Below are 16,778 nucleotides of genomic sequence, written 5' to 3'. Positions count from 1 at the left end.
TAGGATGGGTAATCTGCTGTGATTAACTCCTCAACCACCACATAACACCTCTGGCTTGGGTGGTCCAGCACCAGCACTGACAGGGCTATGGCCATACCAGCCATGGGCATAGTGTGCTCTCGGGGGATTTACGTTCTCCCCTACAGACCCTTAAGTACCCACTCGAGTCCTCCCCGTGCTGTTAGGATAATGCCAGAGCAGCCCTGGCCCTGCACACAGCTCACCTAAGAAACCTCATTTAACATAGGGCAGCTCATCACTCACGTGCAACAGGAACATGCTGGCTAGATCATACACCACACCTCCTCAAACTGGGGATGTGCCATCAGGAAACCAAATCAGGAGAGAGGCAATACTTTTTAAAAGTAATGAAGGCTTTCAAGTTTATTTGTCCTAATTACCCAGCTGACAGCTCAGGGGAGGAGAAAAAAAATTATCAGGGTATTACTGCCACAAAAGAGTTGTAATTTAATCATTCCAGACAATAAAGCAGAAGCGTAGGTCACAGGTAACATATCACGCCCCTCACGCCAGCCCCCAACACCCCTCAGTGTTGCACCACAATATAAACACCAATATGAGGGGACACTGCTCTATTTGTGCATTATTACAGCAAACAATCTTGAGTGTCTCACCTACATGGAGAGCAGGATGTGCTGAGCAGGCTGGGGACAGCGAGTTTACATGCTGCAGTTTGATTCCCTGTGATGTGTGAAGGCCCCTCCTGTGCAGCAGGCGCATCTCTCCACCTGCACCCCACAGCCAGCTGCCCCCCAGCTCTTCCAGTCCCCGGCTGTGGTGGCAGCAGGGTGGTGGAACAGAGGGTGTTATGCTACTGTGCAGCTGGGATAGGGTGAGCAACCCCATGGACAGCAATGGCTCCAGGATCCCAATGGGAGCCACCAGCTCTGCGGTCTGGGCTCCTGGCAAGCAGAGCCACAGGTCCTGCCACTGCTGGCTTTGGCTGGCACAGCAAAGCCTGTGGGCAGTGAGGGCAAGTGCCAGATGAACATCTCACCACAGCAGCATGTCATGGGCCAGCATCAAGCCCCTGCAGCACTCGGAAGCAAGCCAAGGTTGGCACAGGGGCACATGCAACCATGTGCTGCACAGAGCAGTGGGGCACAGGAGAGCCACCTTGGGGGACACACCAATGAGCACTGGCAGCCCTTATGTGTCACGACTGACCTCAGGTGTGCAAATTGCACACTTCAAGGCCACACGCCTGGGGACTTTGGAGACATGGGCCAAAGAGGCGGGAGCTGGGACAGTCCTGGCCCTGATTCTGCAGGTAGCTGTGTTTGATGCCATCCCTACGTTTGGAGCGGCACAGCTTGCACCTGGCATTTACACCCCTAGCCTAGCAGGGCTGTGCCCATGGCCTGGCTGGCTCTATTGGCACAAAGCCAGGAGCAGGAACCAGCTTCCTGCTGCCAACGCAGTGCTCTGCCCAGTGGCTGCTGTCCTTCCACTGCAGAACCCCTGCCATCCCAGGCACCCCAGAGCTGCAGCACGGGCTGGGGTTTGGGAGCACACATCCACAGCGCGATACATTGCACTCGATACAGACCATTAAACCCTTCCTTGCCTGGGCTCGCTGCCGTGGCAGCTCTGCTGGGAGCCAGCTGAGGCTGCAGGTACCTTGTGCAAGCAAACTGTGAGTCCAGCCTGCCAAACCCTTAATGTGCAGCAGCAATGCTGGGCAGGCCCCAGGAATGACGGCTGTGCCCCTAGCAAGGGCTGCTGCCCTCCACCCTTCCATGTCAGCCAGCAACATGGTAGAAAAAGATAAGGCAAGAAGCTGAATGAAGGAAAACCCCCAGCATTACCCCCATCTGGAGATCAGCACCCACTGCTTTGCCTCTGTGGGCAGCAGGCATCCAACCACTCCTGATGTTTTGGTGCCCCACAACAGGATTGGGCAGGGCTACACTCACAGAAGTCCAGTTTAAGACATTTTTATTCTTTTGCAGGTTACACTTAGTGTTTAAGAAAATACAGGATCCCTTTTGACATTCATACATTTTTACAGGGAAAAAATAGGTTTCTCTACTAGGGTGGTTATTAAGCTTGGGCATTCCCAGGCTGACTTCCTTGCCCCCCTTGGCTGCCAGGCCAACACCCTCTGTTCTCAAAGCATCACTGCCCCAGTGGCCAGTCCAGGCCTGCAAAGCTTGTGTCATCCCCTCAAGCTAACAAAAAAAAAATTAAATACAGTGCCCAGTATTTCCAGTTTCACAGCTCCTACACTGGCTACTGCAAAAGAAGACCTGGAGACAGGGAGTGACCACACTGTGCACACAAATATCTAAGAGACCCACATTAGTGTGTGTGACTATCTGGACCAGGGAAGCAGGTTAATCCCGTTTGCTAGAAACCTAGAGGAAATAAAAATAAGGGTTCCCCACAATTAGCGTAGTCACAAACAGCTACTGGACACCAGGCTCACACTGCCTCTGAGCGCTGCCATGGGGACAGGGAGGGCAGCGAGGCAGAGCTACGATGAAGCTCAAGGCAAGAAATGCACGCGCTTCACGAACAGAGCGAGCCTGCCCAAGGGCAGCCTCTCTGCTCGGGGCAATGCTGCAACAGAGGTGGCAAGTGGCACCTTCACTTGGCAGGACACGTCTTGGTGCAGTGTCCAGCCAAGGGCTTCCTACGGGCAGTGTCGTCCACATGGCTCTTACTTCTAGGCTGCCACAGTGTGCAAGAAATTCAGTTTTAAACATCACTATAGAAAGCAGATTGAAAAGCAGCTGCTGGAGTAAGACCTCCATGACCCAAGGTGGGCTGCTGCCCAGAGGCAAAGCAGAAGGCTAAGGAGAGAGTGAAAGGCTCACTAGACGAGGCGTTAGACAGCGAGCAGCTACTTTCCCTTGGCAGGGCTGCAGCACATTGGCACTAGCAGCAGGAAACAAAACAGATGTTACAAAAGCTTCTTCCAAGCACCAGCGGACTCCACTTGGTCACTGCAGGGAGAGAGACGCACATGGAAAAGAAGTGATACTCTAAGGCAAAGGCCTTTCTCTTCAGGACCTCGGGACACCAGTGCAGCTAAAATCCCCCCATGCTGGCTGCTAAGCCCTCACAGGCTCTCTGCCCTTCCCACTAACACCAGCTGCCCAAAGAGCTCCTGCTGAATCCTGCAGGCAAACCACGCGCCAGCGCCCACCCTGCTCCGCCTGCCCCGGGCACCAGGCCCAGGGGGCACCCCACACCCTCTCTGCCACTGGCGCTTCCAAAGGGCTGGTGAACACTGTCCCAACCTTAGGCCTCACACAGAGGGATATAAGGTATGAGCTGTACTGGGAGGGAATGGGGAGAAAGTGTCAACAAAAGACATAGTCGATCCAAGTGGTTCAAACTCCAGTCCAAGGTGAGGAGCATTAGCTGGTACCAGAAGAGATTTCTGGGAACTCCTTATAAATCTCCAAGATGATCAGTTTCTCCATCTGGCACTGCTGGTCCTCCTCCTCCTCGCCCAGGATGCGCTGCAGGATGCCCTGCAGGTCAGTGAGGCGGTGCTGGTGCTGCAGATAGGGCGTGGAGCGGATGATGGCATGCATCAGGGACAGATACTCCATCCTCAGCTGCCAAATGGGAGGGGAGACAAAACACAGAGCACAGTGAAAGATGTGAAGTGAGATAAACAAGCATGCCAGCCTCCATTACAGCATGAGCACGGGAACAGCTGCTTGCTCTGCACCATCAACCAGAGCACAACTCCAGAGGCAGAGGCACCTGCTTTTCCTTAGGTATCATTAGTAACTATGGAAAACTCTGCTTTTCCCACAGCAAGAGTGCTGCTCCTCCCCTGCCCTTGAACACATGCACATCCCCCACCTCTTGCAATGCCAAACGAGAGAGATTACTCCTACTACTACTACTCACAGAGGGTCTCTCTTCCCAAAGGTCCCTGGTAGAAGTGTGCAAACCACCAGAAGCCTGGCAGATCTTTCTTCAAATATGCTGGTGTGCCAGGCAGGATAAATCCTCCCTCCCTCCTCAGCTCCCAAAGTTGATTTAAGCACCCAGAAATGTTGTGACCATCCCAGACCTCCACTCTTGCCTGCACCATGAGGGGCCAGGAAAAACACCACTGCTTTGGGACTGTGCTCCCTTCCCCAGTGCCTATGGGTTACTGTGAGCACCTTGTCTCCAGGGGAGAGATCCGCAATCTGCCGCACCAGGATGTCTATCAGGACCATCATGTCTGTGTGATAGAAGATGCTGGCTGTATCCTTGCTGGCAAAGATGTCCTGCAGAAACTTCAGCACTGAGTGTGGTGGCTGAGGCTGATGCTTGAAGATGCAAACTGGATCATCTGGGGGAGGCAGAGAGACTGTGCTGAGCCACACGCTCCCCATTGCCCCTCTGCTCCATCTTCAGTGCACTTCCCTTCATTAGACCCTTTAGAGAGGAGGCTGCCCTGCCCTCAGCCAGCCACTCCCTGACCATGGTGCTCAAAGATGTATAATCAGGATGGCAGGCTACCAAGATGAGAGCAAACTCATTATGATGAGCATTAATCACTGTTCATTGACCATCCCAGGTGAGAGCGCATTAGCACATCACCTCTCAGTATCTCCTGGTTTTGCTCAACAGCCACCACTCTTTTCCTCCCTGGTTTATTAAAGAGGGGTCCAATAACCCCTCTGAAAAGCCCATCAGAGCCTGTACCAAAAACAGGCTTTCACCAGAGACCAGGCTAGTACTGTCCCAGAAGCAAGAAAATAAACACTTCCAAGTTGAAATGTGCCACCACATCCTGTTCTCTTGCAAAACACATCCCTGCAGACTCCAGGAGGGGCTCTGGGCCATGGCAGCTCCTCCAGTAGCTGTCAGGAAGGCAGGCAAAACAGAAGCATCTTCATTAGGTTGTGGCCCCCCTCTTTCTTCTCCCAGCTCCTCAATGTAAGGTGATCTCTGCAGGGAATCTGGCAGGGAAAGGGCTAAACAAAGGCTTTGGGAGGAAGCCAGACAGAAGAGCACCGAGGTGCCTGCTGCCCTCAAGCTGATATAGTGTGGAGACAGTGATTTGCAGCCCCAAAGAGAACCAAAGCCAGAGTAAGATGAGCTGCATGCATCACAGGAAGGGTTATTTCCAGCAACTCAACAAAATGAGTTCTCTCAGGCAGCAAAGCTCCTGGCTTCAGAAGGTATTAGAAAGCACAATAGTGGCCTGCAGCACAGGCTGAAAGACCTGGCACCGCTCTTCCTGCTGAGATCTCCAGCATTCCAGCAATCTGCTCTGCAACAGCTCTACAAGTACACTGGATTTCACTCCATGCCTGAAGCAGACACAAGGCTAACCCTCTGCTGGCAGTTCAGAAATGGAAAGTTCCACTCTAAGCAGTGTTTCTGAAGACAAAAGCTCCCTCTGCATCTGTCCCCCAGGGCAGATGTTTGCCAGCACAGGCAGAGGTTTCTATGCCAGCACACACTGAGTCCTCTGCCTGTCCAAGGACAGAAGTGGCCCAGGACCAGCTTTCCTCCCAGACAAGTGCTTGCCCATGGCAGCTGGTCCACGCTGCGAGATGGAGCTGATCTGACCCAGAAGTATGGAAATGGCAGCCACTCTTCTCTCCCTAGATGTCATTAGCCATTACCTTATTCCTTGAGCAGCTCCATCCTCAGCAATGCAGACTGTCACCCTCACAAACTCACCAGGAAGCAGCACAGCACAGCCTGAGCTGACAGCTCCTCAGCTACCTGCACCCCTGACATCCATGAGCACGGCCGTGTCTCCCCAAGCATCTATGTGTACCCCCTGCCAGGCATGTAACAGTGCCACACACACTCACCTCCTCTGTTCAGCAGCAGCAGCAGCTTCTCTGTGAAAGTCTTGACGTTGGAGTGCTTGCTTATTGTAGTCATGATCACACTGTGTTCTGGAACTAAAGAAGAAACCTGTTCAGCATCTCCCTTTGTCTCCTGAAGACCATTGTGATAAAAACACATAATGGGTGGCTCCTATTTCACATCAGTACTCTGGGGTGCTTTGGGGAACCACAGTCTATCAGGGCTACAAAAAGCTTCAGGCCACAGAGTGGGTGGGCAGAGAGGGAGAAGGTGAAATAAATCTGGAAACAGCACATTAAACACTTGGGACTTGGTGCTTTCTCCATAAATCTGATTCAGGTGTGGGTTCCCACCTTGCCAAACACTGGGAAAATACCTTGCAAAGGCTTTATGTTGTCAAACATTACCTCTGCTCACAACCCTCTGCAGCCAAGGCCTCCATTCTTTGTACTTTCTTCCTTCCTAACAGCAGTACCCTTCTGGAACTTTGAGTCTTACAAGTTATCTTAAGAAGGGTCCCAGGAGCATCCCAGAAGAGAAAAGTTTTCCCAGCACTCAGCACCGTGCTGTGCAAGGGTACAGGCTGAAGACTTCTAGGAACTGTCCCCTTGCCTGGTCTGGGAGTGATTTGCTGTAAAATACATTTACCCTAGCAGAGTCTGTGTCTCTGTGTCTCTGTGTGTGTGCACTCAATCACATAAACAGCACAGTGTGGCTATTTCTGTGGCCTGTAATATTTCACAGGCTGCAAAGTGTTTCAGGATCTTGAAGGGCGTCAATATAATATGCATTTAGGAGAGTTTTTGAACTAATGCTGCATCACTGAACTGCATGATAGATGACTCTTGCAGACATAGGGATAAAAAATTCAATCCACCATTAAGCAACGTGAACATTCTTTAACATGTTCTTAGCATCAGAGAACAAGTCACTGCTCTCAGCTATGCCCCAGGTGGGCAGTAATCCCCAGAAACACGCTGTCTGTCATGCATTACTGCCTAATTACAGTAGCCAGAAAGGATATGGGTAAGTGTGGGAAGGGGTAATGAATGAAAGCAGCAGAGATATACTTAATCAGTTTCTCTGCAATCCAACTTCCACATGAAATTAGGAAATTTTGCATACATTTTAATGATGCTCAACCCAAAATAACAGGTAAATTGCTTGGATATATCGTTGCTGCTTTATCCTCCCCTCTCTCCAAAAAATCAAGGATAATGTCATGAAGTAGATCAAGGGTAGATAATTAACTAAAGACAATTGGAGCAACAGGAGACTGGGCTATGGAATGGCCTCTCTTAGCAGGACCTGGAACTACACTCCAATCTTCCAACAGGCTTCAAAATGTGCAGGCAGAGAGAAGGAAGATGCTCTTTCCTCAAGACCTGATCTGCTGTCTGTCCTCGTGGAGCTCAGCAGTGCAGGGAGGAGAGAGAATAAGGGCAAAGAGGGGACACCACATCTCAGGCCAATTCTGAAGGGCTAGCCTCAACAACTTGGCACTGAATGAGCTTCAGGCAGTGGACAGGGAAGCAGAAGCTTTGCCAAGACCCGCAGAAGGCAGAGAGCTTTTTTTCTGAATTGGTATCGAGAAATGCCCACTGAAGCATCTTCTCTCCCAGGTCACCTGTGCCTATAAATTAACCCCACTCATGCTCTGCAAGTACACCCCAACAACTCTTTTGAATGACTACTGTGGAAGCCCAGTGACAAATCCACTGAGCTGCCCAGAGCTGCTGGGCAGGGACTCTCAGACCATTTTTTCCTCTAGGGTTTTGCACTATATTTAAACACAGTGTAGAGCCAGAGACTAGGAGAGCTGGTTGGTGGTTATAGCACCATCAAGATCCTGTAAGAGTCTCCCTCCCCCTTTTTCACACTCTTACTCCAGACCACTGAAATCCTGCCAAGGCAAAGCAGCACCAGTTTAACCTGGAATGTGGAGATTGAAGGCCAGAAGGACGTTGACAAATAAGTCAGGCAGCTGGTCAGTGGTGTCCGAGGGCAGCCCGTCCTCAATCACATCCAGCAGGAACTGCACAAACTGAGAGTTGAGATGTTCTGCACAAGGAGAAAGGGGCATTTACAGCACAGTGAAAATAAACCAAGCAACAAGGGACCATCCAAGCCACTTCTCTATTCTTTTATGCTTAAAAACCATTAATGCCAGCCTCCAGGGAATGAAGGGCTCTTCAGGTGGACTAACCAGACCACTGAAGCATCTTTGTGTGAGACACAGTGCAGGGGATTGCTGAAATTTGGTACCCCAACTAGCTATTATTTTTTGAGTAAACAAAACACCAAATCCTGCTCTAGCTGTTGCAGAACCAATGCCATGAGTGAAGGCTTCAAGGTTGGAAGAGACTGGCATTCTTGACCACTGGTTTAGTTTATCTCTTTTAAAAAACCCCTAATAAACTAGATCATTAGTAATAACCCAGTTTTCAATTCAGCTATTAGGAAAGCTCAGGAGCTCACGCAAATAAGTCCACCTGCAGGAAATAACTGCCAGGGTTACACAAGGAGAGAAAAACAGGAGGTGTAGAGGCTCATTCCAGTCTCTACTGCACCACTTTCTATCTTGTACAGGTTTACCCAGTGTTAAGCTAAAGCTGCTGATGAGATACTTATAAAAATCTCTACTGCATTTCTAGGAAAATTAAGCCCAGGATTTCCCAAATACAACATAGCTGTGGGAAGAAGTGGGCAGGGCTTTCTGGCTGAAATGAAAGGACACAGGATAAAACAGGGAGAATATTTGCACTTCATAATTGACCACAATACCTTTAATCATCTCCACGTTCCCTAAGAGCCTGAAATAGAGAGGGCTGCACTATCCTACTAGAAGAGAGAACAGAAAGAGGCCACATTATGCAGCTGACAGCCTTAGTGGGTGTTTGTGTAGGGATCTCAGCCTCATCAGCAGACAGTCTCCAAAGCAAGTGAGAGGTGTGTGCTTTCACACAGGCCAGCAGTAAAACAAAATGCCACTTAGTCACAGGGATGGGCAAATCCATGTTGCCTGCAGCATGGCATTCAGTCCTCCACTGCTCTAACCCAGATTTGTGCTGCTCTTTGGAAATCTGGCATCTCAGCCCAGTGCTTCAGCTGCCAGGCTCTACTTAAAAAGAGCAGACCCTACTCTAGCTGGGCCTTCCCCAAAGCTGTCCCTGGCCTTGACCATCAGGAGAAGTCCCTTCCCTGTGTCTGCCAGCATGCCCCAGACATCCCATCACAGCTCTGCTATGAGCACAACCCACTCTTACCATAGTGGTGATATGGCAGGGGCTCCCCCATGGAGAACATCATGGCCAGCACCAGTGCAGAGTAACACATCTTTTGATGATCTGCAAGGCAAAGGTCGTGTCATTAGTTCTTCTGAGGATGTGAAACCTTTCCCCAGCTGCAGCTGGGAAATCCACATTTCACACAGGCATTTAAGACTGATTTAGCCCACTCCTCATTCCTGTACAGACTGAGCAGTAAGGGTGTTTTTCCTCATTTTAGCACACCACACGCCTTCTGTGCCGTGTGTTTCCAAAGCAATTTAAAAATAATCATAACAAGAGTCCTTTATTTTTTTTCCCCTTTCACTTCAGAGGATCTGAACTTGATCTGAATAATTAAAAACCTCCCCTGCACAGTCCCAGGACACATCCCGTAGTTATGTAATTATTGAACCCAGAAAAAGCATCCATCTGGCCAGCTCAAAATACTGCCTGTTCCAACCAACACCACCCCCAGACAGCCGTGCCGCTTGTTACCATCTCTGCACTGCTCTACTTTTGCTACCTCAGCTTTGCCTGAAGGTATAAAAGGTCCCTGGGGAGACCAGATCACTGCTCAGGCTGTGCATCTGCCTACCTCCCAGGCCACACGTCTCCAGCACTGATACATCTCACAGCCTGCTAGTCCAACACAATTTTTGCTGGCAGCAGCTATATGTGAATGCTACAAAGAACCCTTGCCAGTCTCTTTCCTGAATTGTAATTAATGGATACCTCTCAATAAATATTTGCATTTAAAAAAAAGTAATCAAATAGGGTGTGTGCCCTCATCAAATGTAGCCTCTGTTCAGTTCAGCACGTCTGAAGGCAATAAGAAAATGAGTATCATTTAGGTTACCACATCTACTGGTTAAATAAAGTTCAGCTACATCTGCCAGAAAGAGCCCTGTAGCACAACAAAACTGAAGGTGCAATTATGAAAAACTGACCAAAACTACTTTTCATCAGAGGAGAAAAAGGCCCCTTCAATCTATGATGCTTTTCCTGCCCATACTGCTGCCCTGCACAATACACACCAGTGACAGTGGCCCCTCCAAACCCTTTAGGATATTTCACTTCCCCATGCACAAAGCAACCCATCTCTAAGCATCTGTACCCTGCAGTTTGGCTTTGACTGCACAGGCTGATGCCTTCAATGTCACCACTTACTCCTGGACTTGGCCAAAGGACTCGTAACATTTGCAGTTCTCAGGTTTACTGTCAGCATGGGGGAAAAATGCTACTGAGTCATTCCAGCCCCATGCCCCCTGGAATGTCAGCTCTGCCAGAAAAGCCTCTCCACTCAAAGCACACTCACACTGTCACAGTTCCACACAATGTCTGAGTTTTAAATCAGCAAGTACTTTGAGCAAAAATAGATCATTTGCAGATTAACCAGATTAACTACAGGATGAACAAGATTAAGAGTTTATAGACCATGTGGCAGCAAAGGAAGGCTGAAAACTGCTGTTTACTCTCTGTAAACAGAGAGGGGGGATATTTAATGACTTAAATATAACTCATACTTCTTATATAAGAAGTTCTCAGCTATAAGGTGACAGTGATGCCAAAGCACACTGTAGCAGAAAAGGGATCTGACAAACTGTTCACCACATGACTTCTTCATTCTTTCCTCCATGGCTCTCAGAGGAAGGACACTGCAGTAGATAGACACAGGGAACTGCTGTTTTCATGTTCCTAGAAAGACTTTCTTTTGTCAACAAAACATTTTCCCTCATCACATCAGGAGCAATGAAACAAAGTGAGAGCCAAAAGCCAGTGATAAACATGGCAGCAGCAAATATGGAGGAACAGACTAGAGATGGGAGGGAAGAGACTAGTTTTACACCTCCTTGGTCCATCTGCCATTAACTGATGTCCATTCATCTTGGTTAACAGTAGTCTACATGACTAGGAGGCAAATTTTTTCGTATTTCCCTAAAGATGACAAATCAAAGAATGCTGAAACCAGCCAGAAACCTGAACTTGGGGCAAATCCGGATGAACACAGGACACATACTGCACAGGCTCTACAAGTTTTTGGGAGTGCCCCAGCTGCAGTAGGACCAGACTCCAAGACTTACCATTCTGAAGAACAGAGAGAACAGAGTAAGTGTCAGTCAAAGCAGCTTTTTTTTTTACTTTACAGAGCAGCAGCAGTGGCTGTCAGAAATTAAATAGTATCAATGCCGCTCTCCTGAAGCAGAGGGACTGCTGACAGACTGATAACCATCACTGAAGCAGTCGTGACAGGTGGGAGAGATACAGCTGTTTGTTTACCAGCCTGCATTGCTGAAAACTACTGAGATAGTGGTGAGAAACTGCAATCATGTATGAAAAACATTTCTCAGAGGCCTTTGAAAACCTTGCTTCCACCTTCTAAACACAGCAGTGTGAAATGTGGGCACTGGGAGCAGACACAATTGTCTGTGACTGAAGGCAGAAGAGCCTGACAGCTGACTTGTATGTAAACTGTGCTGCAACAAGGGAGAAAGTCATGATTACAGACTGGATTATCCCTGTCTGTTTTCTTTGGAATTGTTCTGGTTAATTTTGTCTTGCTGTGGCTTATTATAAGGTGTTCTAAAGTGGATAGATGTGCAGGCCAGCTGCAGCAGAGGGAAGGAGCTGTCCAGAAGCAGTAAGACCCAAACATCTGTAGAAGAACTGGCCAGCAGCCAACATGCCTGCATCAGTCCCAGGGTAAAGTCCTTCTCACCAAAGGCACCCAGCATCCACAGGCAGAGCTTCTGCCCCAGCTGCTCTTCTATAATAAGCCAGGAGGGATCCCACAGAGCTGCTGCTGCAGCCAGTTCCAACTCCCCAGTTGTGTAGTGTTGGCACTGACTGCTCTGGCTGCAGTCACCCACAGAAGGGATTAGCTATTCCAGAGCATGTCACGGATCAGCTGCTATTCCCCAGTTTTTAGTACCAAAATAAGCTCAAATCATTCTAGGATTCAAGGTCATGCTTTCACACAAGCTGGCCATTTTACTGGCAGCACATGAAGCTGTAAAGCACCAGAATGGCAGGAGGGAACTACTAATGCCCTGAAACACCTCTGAAGGACAGAAACATTTGGGTCAAGGATTGTTACCCCCCTGCTGCCCCACTGTGAAGGCTGAGAGGAGTGGATAATGCACAGATGCCATTGCACAAGTGCCTACCATAAAGCTTAGCACAAGGAAAGCAGCACAGGATGAGGACACTGATTTGTGAGGCTCCTGTAGCCACACAGTGGTCTGTCAGCAAAGGAGGAGCAGCTTTTCACCCTCCAACTGGACCACCTCACAGCAAAGAGGGAAAAAACCCTTACCTTGAGATGATGCTAGGGAAAGATGATGCAGGTCGGCAGCTCAGAGGACACAGTAAAGTCACTTCTCACCCACTTCCACTGCCACACTTTTAGGACCCCAAAGCAGAGCTAAGACTTGCTGAGAGACAGGCCTGCTCCAGCCCAAGGACTACCTGGAGATCAGCAGAGGTGTGCAGAAGTCACATAGGTCAGAGCTCAAAGCTCCATACCCACCAAGAGGCTGAATCAGCTCTGCTGTCTGGGACGACACAGCCCCGGGCAAAACACAGCATCACTGCAACCAGGCAAGGAATAAGAAGGGTGACCAGCCCACCCTGCCAGTACAAAGACAGCTCAGGAGCAGGGCAGGAGACAGAACCCTGTTTGGGAAGGTGCACAGGATGCTCACTTGGAGACAGTCTTTGTGAATGAATGATGGAGGCACAATAAAGTTTATTTTTGGCAGCACAAAATCAGGAGAAATGCTGTCACAGGAGCACAGTCACAGTCGCATAACCAAGTAGCATTTGCTTCTTGGGCAGTAAAACCTCAGCCTGGAGAAGATGCTTCTCAGGCATAACCAGATTAAACACCAAGAGTGTGGTAAGTTTACAGCACAGAATTTATAAGCAGCAGTAACAAAAGAGGAAGCATAGCCAACACAGTAGTAATAGTTGCAGTCCCACACCACCAGCCCTTCCCCCTGCCCTGAAATGCCACCCTCCTCACCTCTGAAATGCCTGTACTTCAAAGCAAAGACAAGCGCAAAGCCTTCTGCAACGGGCTTGATTTTCATCTCCCATAGCCCTTTCCAGACACTAGATGAGCCCTGTTCATGCTGCCCAGCACAGCCAGGATGGCAGTCTATGGTGGGATGCTGGGGACTGGAATATCTATTATGCAGGTGGTCATCTAGGACATTTACTTGGCTCACATAAAATGGATGAGACACTCCCTGTTCTCTGCAGACCTGTCAACCCCTACACAGTCTCATCACCAAATTATACCCCTCCACAGCTTCATGACACCAACAACAAACTAACAGACTGCAACCAGGGCAGCAAGGCTGCAAACACCTGATTTTCTGATTTGATCCACGTGGTCACTCAACAGCTACTCTAATTGTGGGTCACAATTAGCACAAGACAATGGATTTTCAATGTCCTTTTAAGAGAAATATGCCACTGCCAGCACTGGTGGCCTACAGACTGGCTTCAAAATGGGGAGCAAAGCTGTGACTGTCCAGGACCAGGCATGTGTGGGGAGCTGGAAGGTAACTCCAGGGGAGTATTACTACATGTTCACCTTACTCTTAGGCTTTTTCCCAGCATGTGCTTCTGGCTGCCCAGAAATAAAGGACATTGGGCTAAGCAGGAGCTCTGAGGGCACAAAGGACATTCCTGTTAGTAGCAGGGACAGGTCATCCTAACAAATGAAGGAGTGTGAAGCAGAAAAACACGAGGGCAAAGCCTAAGTATGGAAAGCAAAGAGCTGGGAAAACCTGGGCCATGGCAGTATCCTGCAGAGGACCAGGACTGCAACGCTAACAACAGCACTACCATCTCTCTTGGCACATTGGTGGAGAGAAGGCCCTTTCCTTTAACCAGCGCACATCTCATTTACCACAATGAAACACCACAAAAATCTGGTATAGAACGCTGGAAAAAACTCTTTAAGAAACTGCAGAGATCTTCCTTGAGATCTGCAGTGTCTCTTGTCAGCATTATGAACTAAAACTGGAACAACTCAAAACATGTTTTAAGACATCTACAAGAAATGACACAGATCATTAATGGCATGTTCAAGAGCTGGAGGGCCTCACACCATTGGACTGAAACATCCCTTCCTGTGCATTCCCCAGTTACGGTGGTAATAACCTGAATAACTTTAAAAGCAGACACCATTTTCCCCCCCGAGCACTGGGCATGTGGAGCAGCTGGGCAATGGGGGGCCACTGCTGCTGCTGCAAATCATGTAATGGGAAGACACATTCCCAGGGCCGTGGGAACAGCAGCTCTGGCTCACCCTGTGTGTGAGTCTGCATGTCCCGGGCCAGCTCCATCGGCAGCACAGAATTCACAAGCGTTGAGATAACTGCAGCATCCAAGTTGCACATGGCTCCAAAGCACTTCAACAGCAGCAGGCGCAACGGCACCCTGTGTTCCTGCAAAACCAATTTGTTAGATCAAACCATGTCCTAGGGGAGGGCTCACTCTGAGGCAGAGACACAGCTTCTACAAGTTCCTGTTGTTGGGAAGCCACAGACTTTCCCAGGGTGACATGAACCCAGAAGCTCTAGAAGCTTTTAACAACAGTACAGGAATCACTGTACAATAACGTTCACAATTGGGCTGGCTACGGGTTGTTGACATGTGTGGTCAGAGGGCATGTGGCAGCCAGAGCTCAGATCTGAAGATGAGTCCCACATCATCAACTGAATCTGGTAACACACCAACAACCCATACCTGTCCCCAGCAAAGAGACTGAATGTGCTGGGTAGCCAGGATTCTCTGAGCATGCCAAGGTTTTGTGAGCACTGCTCTGATTAAGGTTTCCTGACAAGGTAACATTTGCAAGCTCTCTTCAGAAAGTTTTGGGACATGCAAGGAGGATTCCAGCAAAGATGATGCTCAGCCTGCACCTCCTATGCAGAAGCTCTGATGCTCTACTCTGAGGTAACCTGCATACTCCAACTTCAGCCAACAACTCCAGGGTTCAGAGAACACAAGTGAGCCAAGTCCTGGCACTGGGCATGACAACAGCCAGGACAGGAGACCCAACTGCTCCCTACCTGGTCAGGCTTCCTTGGAATTGTGGTCAGAGAGGAGCAGGCAGTGAAAGCCAGCAGGCTCTGTTAGGCCCAGCCTGGCTTCCCGCTGCTCTCAGCTATGCTACAGCCCCCCGTCGCTGAGATCTGGGTTCAGACAGAGAAGTGCTAGATGAAAGCACAATGCCACAAGACTTGATGTGCTGTAGCTGGGGACTTAGAAGCAAGATGGGGACAAGTTTTTTACTCCCACAGAGTCCTACAACAGAACATTCCAGGAAGGAGAGGGGCAAAGCAACACTACATAGGTTTTTAAGGCAAAACTTCCATTTCTTCCTCTAAACTGATTTTCTTCCTCACTCCAAAGGCTTCTACTCATTATGTACTTTCCTAACCAAAGTCATTTACTAATGCACAAGAGTGCATCAATTAAAAGAAGAGCAATCACAGCCTGTCAGATCTCCCAAGGCATCCTCTGAAATCCTTCCTCTAGATACCAGTGATGCTAGTGCTGTCCCTCAATGGGCCAGTAAAAGCAGCAAGCTTTACCCTTGCCAAGTGCTAGCTACTGCTTCAAAGTCTACAGCATCCTCTGCTCTTTCACACAGCTTTTATGCATAGCATTGACATTAGCCAGCACTTGAAAGGAATATGCTGCAGTTTCAGTGAGACCACAGAACTGCCCTATCCAAGGGAAACATACACATTCTTTGTACCAATCCTGCTCTTTTGCATCTTCAGGGAAATCTTAAAAAAAGATTTGGTGCATTTTGCCACCTTACCATCTGGTAATATGCCACAAGGGACAGGACAGATTCAAACTCATTCTTCTTGCACATTTTCTTGCAAACTTCTGGGTCTGCATCTGTCTGGAAGAAGGAATTGACAGGTAACCCAGTGACACATCAAAGCAGAAAGTGCTTGCTGCAGGGACCTCGAGGGACTCCACTTGCTTTCAGGTCTCAGTAGCCCCAACATCTCACAAAGAAACTGAAGGCAGAGCACAGAAACAGGTCAAGAACCATCACCCTTCACCACCACTCTTCACCATCAAAGTGGATTCTTGAGAAATGCCTCTGCCATAGAGCACGTCTCGGGCTGAAAATATCTAACAAGACCCCAACAGCACCTGATTGAGAGCATCACAGTTACACAGGGCAGCTGCAGCACTGCTCCCATCCTGAGATGAGTATCTTCTCCCACCCCTAAGTTATGAGGACATGGTTGCACAAAATCCTACCTAGCCTTGTCCTGCAGGCCCACAGCAAGGCAGCACAGGCTGTATGCAGAGTGACAAAGACCCTGGCATTTATTATAGAAAATGCACCTGTTTTCTCCAGAACTGGAGAGGACTATAAAATAGTCCTCTAATAGAAAACCCCACACCAGTACCCTTAACACAGACCATGTCACTGCACTGAGTGCAGATCCCAAACCATCCCTGGACACAGACGGCCTTGTACATACTAGTGAGAGTGCTGGGACAGTAATCCCACTGCTGCTCACCACGGGCATGTTCCTCTCCTGTATGCAGAGATGTGTGAGATGATTTATACTTTCTCACAAAAACAGCTTTAAAGCTCGGTTTCAATGCAACCAAAGAATGTTTTTTGCATTTAATGAGCTTAACCCCACAGTTACCTCCCAG

At 49.0% G+C, this 16,778-nt stretch overlaps 1 protein-coding gene across 3 annotated transcripts in view; it reads right to left on the bottom strand.

Annotated features, from left to right (window-relative positions):
* Nucleotides 1–1,942: 1,942 nt before the first annotated feature.
* Nucleotides 1,943–16,778, bottom strand: part of NCKIPSD (NCK interacting protein with SH3 domain) — a 51,581-nt gene continuing 36,745 nt past the window's right edge. For all 3 annotated transcript variants that reach the window (XM_068201903.1, XM_068201904.1, XM_068201905.1), the window contains exons 7-13: nucleotides 15,913–15,999; nucleotides 14,389–14,527; nucleotides 9,069–9,149; nucleotides 7,735–7,863; nucleotides 5,805–5,897; nucleotides 4,152–4,324; nucleotides 1,943–3,590 (exon numbers count right to left, since the gene is read on the bottom strand). In XM_068201903.1, coding sequence (XP_068058004.1) covers nucleotides 3,387–3,590; nucleotides 4,152–4,324; nucleotides 5,805–5,897; nucleotides 7,735–7,863; nucleotides 9,069–9,149; nucleotides 14,389–14,527; nucleotides 15,913–15,999 — 906 coding nt within the window. In that variant the 3' untranslated portion in view covers nucleotides 1,943–3,386. The remainder of the gene's footprint in view (nucleotides 3,591–4,151; nucleotides 4,325–5,804; nucleotides 5,898–7,734; nucleotides 7,864–9,068; nucleotides 9,150–14,388; nucleotides 14,528–15,912; nucleotides 16,000–16,778) is intronic.

Source organism: Anomalospiza imberbis, chromosome 11 (assembly GCF_031753505.1).
Source record: "Anomalospiza imberbis isolate Cuckoo-Finch-1a 21T00152 chromosome 11, ASM3175350v1, whole genome shotgun sequence".
Classification (NCBI taxonomy): domain Eukaryota; kingdom Metazoa; phylum Chordata; class Aves; order Passeriformes; family Viduidae; genus Anomalospiza; species Anomalospiza imberbis.
Note: the sequence above shows the minus strand (reverse complement) of the source record. Positions and strands in the feature narration are given on the sequence as shown.